The sequence below is a fragment of the Vigna radiata genome, unplaced genomic scaffold, assembly GCF_000741045.1.
Source record: "Vigna radiata var. radiata cultivar VC1973A unplaced genomic scaffold, Vradiata_ver6 scaffold_179, whole genome shotgun sequence".
Taxonomy (NCBI): domain Eukaryota; kingdom Viridiplantae; phylum Streptophyta; class Magnoliopsida; order Fabales; family Fabaceae; genus Vigna; species Vigna radiata.
Window position 1 is genome coordinate 267,217 of NW_014542553.1, and position 12,164 is coordinate 279,380.

The 12,164-nt window shown below is 30.8% G+C and overlaps 1 protein-coding gene across 1 annotated transcript; it reads right to left on the reverse strand.

Annotated features, from left to right (window-relative positions):
• Positions 1 to 8,197: 8,197 nt before the first annotated feature.
• LOC106780330 (transcription factor MYC2-like) lies at positions 8,198 to 10,419 on the reverse strand. Its single transcript, XM_014668604.2, has one exon. The coding sequence runs from the start codon at positions 9,905 to 9,907 to the stop codon at positions 8,537 to 8,539; it is 1,371 nt and encodes a 456-aa protein (XP_014524090.1). The 5' UTR covers positions 9,908 to 10,419; the 3' UTR covers positions 8,198 to 8,536.
• Between the last annotated feature and the right edge of the window lie 1,745 nt (positions 10,420 to 12,164).

Here is a 12,164-nt window from a genome sequence, read left to right on the forward strand (position 1 = left end):
AGAAGAGATGAAGACGAGATCAAGCTCCTGGGAATTTGATGGGCAGCATTAATTGCAGCCTAGTAGACGTCGGTCCCCGTGAACACCGACGTCAATGAACTGTCTTATCACATACCTCAGGAAATTGGACGTCAGTTTGCGACAGGTGCGACGTCTATGATGTCATAGACGTCGCCTGACATCGAAACTGACGTCTAGTTTTCCAATTTATTTACGATAATGCCACCGTGCAGTAATAGACGTCGGATTTTCACGGAACCGACGTCTAAGGGGTGACGTTAAATAGCGTTTTTGCACTAGTGTCACTTATATATTATAAATTGATTTTATCTCTAATCGATGTGGATAAAGAAATCATGAAAATTAAGTTTAGAATTAAATGAATAAAGTTGCTTGAAGAAACCGTGTACTAACTTGAATGTTGGAAGAACTTTGACATATATCTGACCGAAAAGCATTCAAAGAGAGATTGAAAGTCAGGCCGTACTTTGCTTACCGAGAGGTAGACGGGAAATGGAACCAGATATCCTAAAAGACAGATTGTGAAGTATGGTGGTAGCTCGAAACAGTTTCATTATATAGGTTTTTGCTTCCTGTTTTCTAACCCCATTTTAAAAATGCAGATACATTTATTCATCAAATAACGATATGCAGAGGGTCAATGCACTGTGTTGACTTTTTGTTCCCTGCAAATTTTGTTATCATAGACTAGCATTTAGTCCCAAAATAATTGCACAACACACATCGTGTACTAGTTTTTTTATTCCATATATATATATAAAATAGTTATTTTTTTCGTTGGTGATATTGTGTGCTTCAACTGTAGCGTGGACCAGTTTTGAACAGGTTTATGGAGTGTTCAGTAGCACCAGAAATGTATTTGTCTATTATGATCTCTCAACTGTCTTAAATAATGTCTACTCTCAACCATACATACCAAAATTTTAATTTTAATTTTATACATATAATGATGTTCCTCCCATTTTCTTTCATCATGATTCGTGTTACAGTGTATGAAACACGGTGTAAACAAAAATGTCTCCCACACTCACCTTTGTCTACGACACAGATAAAAAAAAGGAAGAAGAAACAAACCATCTTCAAAATGGTCGACTCAATACACTCTTTTTTATTTCTTTTTTTATTTTTTTTACTAAATAAATCAAATTGTTAATTTTTCTATTTTTCACATATTTCTATCATATTAAATAATTATTCTTTTTTCAAATATTTCCTCTTTATTTCCACTTTTATTTTTTCCTATAACTAAACCGGACATAAAAGATGGTTATAGTTTTAATTATCTTTAAAATTTTGTCAATTCAATCTCAAACCCAAATAACTAATTAAATAATATAAAGAAAGGATAAATTAATCAAACTCATCAGTATAATAATTTTCTTACTACCATATACAAAACTCTCGTATTTATATTGAAAATATGTTTCGTTAGATATTACGGTGAGTATACATAAAAGTAAATTTATACGTTATAAGTAGTTAGTAAAGATTGAGAATTACATTATTAGGTGAATTTTATAAAGTCTTTGATGATACGACCTAATTTAAAGAGTTAATACTTAGTTTTCAATATTATAATATATATATATATATATATATATATATATATATAAAATAATAATAATAATAATAATAATAATAATAATGTGGGTTTGGTAACAATCTAATCATATCAGCAGCTATTATTGCATCAAATCAAGCTTGGACGATGTATTGGAAAAAATAGTCAAACTTTAACCTTTTTTTTTTATCATAAGAACAGTGAGCAATATTAGTTATTTTAGCTATTTTATTTATAAAAATATTAAAATATAGTAGAATACAAAAAATGCATAAAAGTAAATTTATTTCTGTGGGTAGGATTTGGTTGGGGGTTGTAGGAAGATAATCATATGTTAAAATACAGTCATGAACTCTTTATTATTACCGAGCACCAGTTATTCCATTATTATTATTATTATTATTATTATTATTATTATTATTATTATTATTATTATTATTATTATTATTATTATTATTATTATTATTATTNTTATTATTATTATTATTATTATTATTATTATTATTATTATTATTATTATTATTATTATTATTATTATTATTATTGTTGTTGTTGTTGTTAAAATTTCAGCACCGTATACTCATCGTCGTTTTCAATAAACGTCGACGTTCCGTGAATTTGTGTAGAAGTTGCAGATTCCTTACGCAACCGTGGAATGTATTATCTGTTTCGTCATAGGAAATATTAGTCCACTCCAATTTCAAAGAGAATGAAAAAAACATGTTTTAGAAGTTTCTGATTTTAGCTAAAGTCATTTTAGTATCGTTATTATAGTGTCATCATCAATCTTAATACAGTTATAAACACGTGCTTTATGCACTAAGTCGAATAAAACATAAAGCGTGTAAACCGGGGCCAATCTATCGTGGATAATTGCGTTTGATAGCTTCCATTAAAAGGAAATTAAAAACAGGAAAAATCATTGAAGTATGAAAAGATATAGGATCATTGAACCCGACCAGGATTTGAAGAATCTCTACACAACTTTTTTTCAAAATTAAGTCTTTATACAACTCTTCTCAAAAAAATAGTTTATTCCTTTAATTTTCACCAAAAGGACTTTTACTGCCGTGATTTTTAAGTTTCAATACCGAAAATATTGCTTAAGTTCAAAAGTTAAAATTCTTAAAGTGAGTCTTCATACAATCCATTGCTAAAAAAATAATAAAAGTTACACGGAGTATGATAAAAACTTTACTTTTAAAAAAGTTACCTTTAGTATTGTTGGAAAGAAGAAATGATGCGTTGAAAGAAAAAAAAAATCTACAAATTTTGCATTTTTTAAGCCATTGAATCTATCAAAAGAAGTAGAATGAGTACTTCACACTTCACCCCAAACAAAACACATAAAACAATATCAGAACGATCTGATACATTCAATGAAGCGGGTATACCAACAAGATAAATAAATAAATCATAACTACTACTTACTATGGTATCCGACTCTTCCTTCTCATCTTCTTTTTTTTTCTTTTCTATTTTTTTTATCCATTTCCACTTATTTATAAAAAAATATTATCAGATTGAACGAAAAATTTAATGTCCTTTTTACTAAAATATTTTTTGACAAAAAAATGTGTCAATAGCAAGAATTATATATTATAAAATAAATATTAATGAATTAGTTCAAATTTAAAATTGAAAGGTGAAAGCCAAAAAGTTAAGGTTTATAGTTAAATCGAATGGTTGAGACGTAATAGTTGAATCAAAATGTTAAGACTGAAAAGTTAATAGAAAAATCAAAGTCGAGAGATTGAGGTCAAATGATCGATCGAATGGTTGATATGTTGTTGGATGACATCTTTCACTACTATATTACTCATCATGTTCCTTATGATCATTACCATGAGATTAAAAGAAATGCTCACTCAGTCTCACGTTGGACGCTAAAATGTTTTGGTATAGGACATTGAGTACTGTCAATTTTTGGATAGCTTTGTCCTGTACTACTCATGTCCAACACCATTCGGATGGTACATGCACAATGTACTCTGATGTTAAAATCAATAGATGACTAATCAAAAGGGTATTAAATGTAGTGATGCATGTCTAAACAACCATAACTTATACCTTTATTTATAGTGATAGTTGTTTTTACCTTTTTGTTGGCCTAATCATAGTCCAATCACACCTTAATTAGTCTTAGCTGACTGATTTATGATTATGATTAACTGAATGTTAATATTATATTTATTTTACAACATGTCGGTCTGGGTAATCGACTCATGGGTGATTAACTCAAGAATGATCAGTCTAAGATGATTGGTCTAATGGTGAATAGTTCAAGAATATCGACTTAAGATAACAAATTCGATGATTAATCCAAAGACTGGATGATCAATCTAAAAATAATTAATCTGACTGATTTATCAATCAGCTTGACTTATTGACCAAATACACTTAAGGTAAAGAGGTGAATTCACTCCTTCTAATTCATTGTTTTGAAGTAATTTTATATCCAAAATTAAAACATTAAAAGTAATAATTAGTTTTACAATTTTTTTATAAACAATGATTATGTTGTATATTTGAAAAGATGGTTCGTCTTAATCAAAATTTACTGTTATTTCAATTAGAAGATATTATCTATTATTGGAGATCAAAGTATAAAAACAATATTACTTCACGGTTGAAGATATTGTGGATAAAAACTAAATACATGTAGAAAGAAAATATAATACTCAAGTGAGTAATAGCTTTACAAAAATAATAGTAATTAGTAAATGGAAAATTTTACTTAAAATATGAGATAGACTGGATTAATTGAAACCGATAAAAGGTATTTAATATGTAATATTACTTCTATTCAATGGGATGGTGATATAATTTTATTTTAGTTCAAGTATTTTATTATTTATATTGTATGTCTCTTGGTGAGATGTTGACTTTTGGTCCATAACTAGTACGCCGAGTAGGTTAGGAACTTTAATCCATTAGGAAAAACAATGTATCACAAAATAAAAAGGTAAATATTGGATAAACAAATGCCAAATTATACTTGTTTAAAGTTTAAGAAATAAATCATATATAATTCGAAAGGAAAAAGTCTTTTTAACAACCCTTTTTTTGACAACTTTTTGACAACGCGTACGTAACAGCTTATGATTGGTCCGTTTCAAATATTTTTTTAAAATAAATTCAAACAGACAGATGAAATGATGACACGTGTCCTGTTGTCAAAGAAGTGTTGTTAAAATATCATTGTCCAATACGAAATTAACGAGTAAACTTTTTTCAAACGGATATACTATAATTATTAAAGTATTAAACTTAAGCATTAACTCTGTCCCCAAGAAGAAGAAAAGAAGATGTTGACCAATAATGTAAAGAAATAAAAATTGAAATCCACGTTTAACATAATCTATTTGAGTGCGTGAGAAAATGAATTTGGACAAGAAGCGTATGCGCAAGAGTGAGAGATACATAGATAGACGATAATAAAGATGACGGAAGCTTGGAATTAAATTAGAGCAGAGAACTTGGTCAAGTGTTGTCTAGGATTGTCTTACACGTGTCGGAAAATGTCCACGAATACTCGAAGACAATATTAGTTAGCTGGAACATGTTTGTTCGCAATCGAGTGTTTAAAGTTCAAACAACATAGACATTCTACGTGCGTGTATATTCCATAAAATTCATTCATCAGTTTCGTTATTCATCATCCATGGTGTGGGGTTTGCTTTGTCGCTCTGTCAGAGCATCCTGCGTTCACATGGGTTCTGACTCCGATACAAACAAACAAACAACATAGTACTACCATAAATAAATAAAATTAAATCAAATTAACAAAATCATGTCCCATACTCTTTTAGCCTCTTCGCATCCTATTCAACCCGTCACTTCGTTACGGTCCTCACAAAAAGATGTAACATCACAACTTCCAATTGCCCAATATCTAATCACCCCACCACTTGCAAAAGGTCATTAGGAACAAGAGATGCAAAAGATTAAAATTTAGGGTTGAAATTTATCTTAAAAATTAGATTTTAAACATAACTCAATTCTATATAAAATATTTTGAAAGTAAGAATAGAATTAACGAATGATTCGAAAATAATAAAATTTGTATTTATTTATATATTATAAATCGATTTTATCTTTAGTTTACGTAAAACTTTCAACAATTTAACAGTTAAGATGCTTCATCTTTGTCCTATTTCTTAATCACAACGAAATTAAAAACCCTACCATAAGGTTTTCTTGGGTTATTTATTGGTACACGTTGTCTAAAAAATTAGATCCTAGTTGATAGCGAACACAATTGTAAAATATAAAGAAACAAAATGATAGCTCATGCACAACTAAAGAATAAATTATGTGCATAAAAAATTTTCCTCACGTTTTGCATAATTACTTCTAGCTCCTCCTTGTTTTGCAAATATAACAAAAACCTCCACAAATGACAAAAGATAAGTTGGTGTTGACATCATCTATATTTCACGAAGGAAAATGATATTTTAACACCATTTTTTGACACTATTTTGACACTACACACGTGTCAAGATGTGGTTGGCCGATTTCAAATTAAAAAAAAAAACTTTAGTTTTTTTCTTTCAAATATACCCTTATCTAAGCTTTTTTAATTTGAAATCGTTCAACCATATTTTGACACGTGTGCAGTGTCAAAATAGTGTCAAAAAATGGTGTTCAAATATCATTTTCCTTTCACGAAATCGATTTATGTTTGCATAATATATCTTGAACCAAAAGCAGGTAGAGATGGAAGTTTTCACTAAGAGGCATTCATTGACTTGTATGATTACTACCTTTTTTTTATTTTATTTATATATAAATGGCATGGCTAAAAGTTAATGATACTTTACGATCCATTTTGGATAGATTTTAATAATTATTTATATAAGAAAGAAAAAAAAACAATTATAATTTTCGTGAATATAAACAGTGGGAAGGAACTCTACTATACTGAATGCATGTTCTGCACTGTTGTTTTAATAGGAACATGTTGATGATGCAACCGACCAAACATTTCCCACGTGAGATGTAAACATGTTATGGCCAGAAAGTCTGAAGTTTCGAGCTCTGAATTTGAATGTTCAACGTTGATCAATATATACCAATTGGTTCTTAAGAAAATTGCAATGTGAAAAATTAAAATTCATTCAAGCAAAGTATCAACATGTATAAAAGGAAACCCTAGAAAAGATTGATAATTGACATTTTTTTCTTGAATTGTTTCTATACATCATAAAAAGTCAGTGAATTGATTCTTTTTAAAGTAATCATGTTTGATTAGTTTTATTTCCAATTTTATTGTATTTTTTATATGTCTCAGAAAGCATACATATATTTCTATGGAATTGAAAAAAAAAATAACTTCATAAATTTTTAAATAGTAAATAATACTATTAGATTATTGATATTTTAAATAAAATAATGCATAGAGTAATATACTTGTACGTTAGAAACTTTCCAAAAAGATTAACAGAAAAGAGGATAAAAACTGTAAATTGAGTCTGATTGTAAATATCTTAAATATACCAATTCTTAGTTTAATTAAAAATGCATTGCAACCTTCAGTTGGTAAATTTTAAATTGAAAAACTATATATATATTTTTTAAAATACTTTCGGAAGAAAACAAGATAAAATAGCTGAAGTAAAATAGATGTGAAAAGCTAAAGTGAAATCAATAAAAGGAATTAAAGCTAAAACTCAAACAAACCAATTTGGGTGAATTAGGAAATTACGAACGATATTTAACTATAAAAACTAATACGATTCCTATAATGATAGTTCTTCATAGACTTTATATTTATTACATAGTCCTTTCACAACACACCCTCTAAAATAAATAAAAATTCATAAAAGAATGAGATTTATGTAGGAGTTTGGTTCCTGTTTAGTCTTGTTCTCAATCTAACAGATTTGCACGAACTTCAATTAATGAACAATAGATTGACACGAGAGTATTGACAAGCATGTCACTAACATTATTTTTTTTCAAATATCTACGAATAATAAAATAATCACTACCAAACACATACGTAACATTATACAATTAATTGTTGTGGATGGCAGCGACTCCCTATACTAAATAATTACTATATTTCCATTATTTCTCTCACGTGCATATAAACAGTCAGTTTGGTGTAATCTAACCATATTAAGCAATTTGAAAAAGAGTTCATGGTTAAGAGAGAGTTTCTTTAATTTCACAAAAGTACTTTCAAACTCCTAAATTTATTTTTGAGTAAATTACATATTAACACTGATTTTTTTTAAAAAAAAATTATACTTACAATACTCTCACTATTTTTTTTTACCGTTATAATAATCCCTTAGGTGGTGTTTGTTATGTTTCTAGAATTAAAGGAATCGGGTAAATATGTAAAAATAGATTAATATAAAAATGAGAACAACATATTATTTTTTAAACAAACAAGAGAGGTTTTTATTTGATCATAAAATTTGAATACAATCTAATAAAAATATATATTATCTATTCTAACACAATTTATATAATGAATTGTAATCTATACTGAGCACATGTTTTATTTTCTTTTATTTATATCCATATGCAATCTAAATGTAGTAATGTTAGATTACAACATTTGGTTATACAGCATAAAAAAGATTAGAATATTAGAACTTTGAGAAATCATAAACAAGATGGTGACCACATTTCTACTAATGTTTGTCTTCAACTTCAAAATCCGAAAGGATATATATATACAAAACACAGTGGTTCACATAAACGACAGGCTTCTTAGATTCCCTGATCAGCATCTCAATCACATAATTGAAGGTTGGAGCCAACCCCACCGTCATCAAGCACCACGCACGACAAAAAGAAAAGATAGTTTTTTTTTTTTTTTTTTAAATTTAAAGCTTTAATCATTATTAGAACGCCAACCGGGAACAAACTATACTATACTATGAACAGCAACATCTTACGGTTACAGCTACTATTCTTACGGTAAGAATCTTGGCACTGTCACTGATCCAACCTCATGAGAATGGCAGATTTAAGACCCTCTTCGCTCCTCATTCCCTCAGGGACATTGATCACCACGTCCTGAAGCATGAGATCGTTGACGCACGACATGCTAGCGTGATGAACCTGGAACTCTAGGTCTCTCAGTGCACCCATTAGCCTCGCCCCGGGGTGGTTGGCATTTTCGGATTGCACCCTCACCATGGCATCAGGCCCCACGATCTTCACATCGATCTCGAGACCAAATGGGCATGGCCCTCCAGGGCCAGGCCTGCCTTGGTCTACGATGGTGGAGGTAGTGGCGGTGCTCTGATTATCCATGGTATCCATCATTTCTGTCTTCACTCTTTTATTACCCTCTCTTTGTTGCTGCGATTCCAAGTACTCAATCTTCGCTTTGAGCTCGTTGATGTAAGCGACAGCGTCGGACAACAACGAAGCCTTGTCCATCCTCGAAACGTTCGGAACCACCGCGCGTAGCGCGTAGAAGCGGTGGTTCAGCTTCTCCCTCCGTTGCCGCTCAGCCTCCACGTGGTTCATTGGCGTATCCCGGCCGAGAACAGGTTTTCTGCCTCGTTTTTTGGGCTCCGAGGCTGTCGGGGTGGAGGTGGTTGGCAGCGTTGGACAATCCGAATCAGAGTGTTCGGAGTCTACGTAGCTGTCCTTTTGGTTGTTGGGTGGTGTTTGGGTTTGTTTTCGCTTTTTGGTTTCTTGGATTCCGGCGACGACGCCGATGTGAGCGAAGGAGATGGTGTGGTCGTTGAGGAGTTGAACGGGAAGCGGATCTGGGAGGGGTTGGAAGAGAGACTTGACGTGATGGACGAGGTTCCAGTTTTGTTTGATGCTGTCGTAGGATCCCATTTCGACGACGCCGTTTTGTGTGGGGATGGAGATCAACGTTTGGATCCCGTGTAACTGTGCCTCGTTTGATCTCTCGCACTTGTAGAATTGGAGCTCGTGTTTGCTATTGAGCCAGAGCACAGAGCCCAGAGCAAAAGATTTGGCAAGGAGTGAGGAAGGAGTGGTAGAGGTGGAAGGAGAAGAAGAAGAAGAATTGTTGACGGGAAACGTTCGAGTCAACGACATGACGTAGAACCACTCGGCATCGTTGATGTTTTCTGTTGTGGGGGTTTTGGGGAACTTCTTGGTGGAAACGGGGGTTGAGAATTTAGGGGAAGTTTCTTTGGTGCCTTGGAAATGACCTTCTCCGAAGGAGAGGAAAAGGTTGCCATTGTCGTCGTGTGAAGCCTGCCAGAAAATGGCGTAGACCCACCAATCGGGTTGGGTTTGAAGAAGAAATTGGAGGTTTTGTTGAATAGATGGTGTTGGGTTTTGATGGGATGAGGAAGGGGAGATTATGAGTTCCTCCATAGTGGTGTTGTGTTGCGTGAGAAGATGTAGTAAGAGAGGTAGAAGGAAATATTTTTTAGGTGTGGAAGAAAATGGAAGAATGAAAGAAGTGGGTGAGAAGGTTTGGGCATTAATAGAATGAAGATAAGGTATAAATGATGTACGGATGAACAGTCCTTTTAGCGTGAGGAAAGGCTGTGAGAGTGTGAAACATAGAGGGAAAAATAATGCATTAAGATTTGGGTGTGTGGGTTGGAGAAAGGGGGGTTATATTGGGAGGAGATGGTGGGGGCAAAACTATGCAATTTGGTGGGAATGCCTTAGAAAAATTGGTTCAAAATCGATGCAGTAGATGTTCACCACCAAGACCCAGCACGTGACGCGAAAGCGAAAGCGAAACCTGCACTGCTGCACGGAGAACTACCTTCATACAAGAACAAATTGAGGAGTGAAATTCACTAAATTTTCTTTTAAAACCATTAATATCTAGTCTCACTGTACGTATATATTTGGACTAAAGATAAAGTTAATTTATAATATGAAAAATGATATTTTGACACTAATTTTTGACACTATTTTGACACTACACACGTGTCAAAACATGATTGGACAATTTCAAATTAAAAAAAGTAAGATAAGGGCATATTTGGAAGAAAAAAAATCAAAATTATTTTTAAAATTTGAAATCGTCCAATCACATCTTGACACGTGTGCAATGTTAAAATGGTGTCAAAAAATTAATGTCAAAATATCATTTTCCTTATAATATATAAATGAGATATAATCCTCACTCTACTGATATTTGTTGAACATATTATTCCATCCGTTATAACATCTTTATCAGAACACATACCAATTTCTTTACTGTATAAAACTCCTATGATATGGAGATAGATCAATGAATCTACCATATTTTTTTAAGTTTTTGTTGCACGTTGTCAATTTGTTGATAGATAGAAAGCTTCATCATGAAAAATGACGATAATTGAACAATGATTTATATAATTAATATTAAAATCTTCAATTTTTATGCTATTTTAATTTATCTTAACTATATATTTTATTTTTTTCACTTTTTTTAATCGTTATATGAATAAAGACTAAAATATATGGATAAACAGAATGCTAAAAGTATACATTAAATCAATAATTTGACTATTAAATTAGATAATTAGTCCCATTGGCTCGTCAACTGTCTTGTCGTTGTTTTCTTATGACTTTTAGCTCAGTGCAATAATTACATAAGGTACCACTTTTTCTTTTACAATTATGTCCTCCGCATACAACATTACAAAAATATTCATCACTTCAGATGAAAATTAAGTTTTGGAAATTTTCCCGAGAGTTATTTATTTGCTATATAAATATAAATATAGATATTGATAGACAATGCCAAAGGGAGAGAAACATTGTCTTTTATATTTCGAGATTTATATCTATTCAATGGAATAAAAAAATTAAATAATAGATTTAGTTTCAAGTAACAATATAATCAAAATTGAAAACAAACTGTTATAATCAAAACTGACAAATTAATATAAGATATTTATTTATTGTTATAGGTTTCAAATGATAAATTAATTTTAAGGATACGAATATAAAATGAATTATGTGATTTGGTTGAGAAATTGATGATTATTTGAGATGATAATCTCATATTATTCACTAATAATTGAATTAAACAGATTAAATTATTAAGAAGATAACGGAGATTTTTGCATCATACTTTGTGAAGTATATGCAGTGAAGTACAATGATTGTGTAATATTGGGATTTGTATATTAGTATGTGTTAGATGACTATCATATTTAACACAAGCTTTTCGAAATATCTCTTAATTATTTTCAATTTTCGTAGATATAAGAATTGTATATGAAGTTTCTTAGACTTTTTTGAAAGTTAGAATGTGCTGTTCCTAAATCTTCATAAAGGATAAAAATATAAATTTAATAATTACAGATCTGGTTGATTTTTTTTTTTAATTTTTAGATCTAGATGTATATAATTAGTTTTTGTGAATAATTAGTAAATATTATTATCGATGAGTAAAGTTTGATTTTGGTAGAAAATTTGATAGAAAAATTGTCTTGATTAGAGGTTAAGGGACTTCTTATAGAAAATAGAAGAGATGATGGAAATATTCTTTTTCTGCCTCATTCATTCCTTTCTAGCAACTATATAACACAAAAGTTATTAACATATTCATATTAAACTCAATAAAATATTGACACGTCATACACAAATATTCTCACAATTTCACTCTGATGATCACATCTTA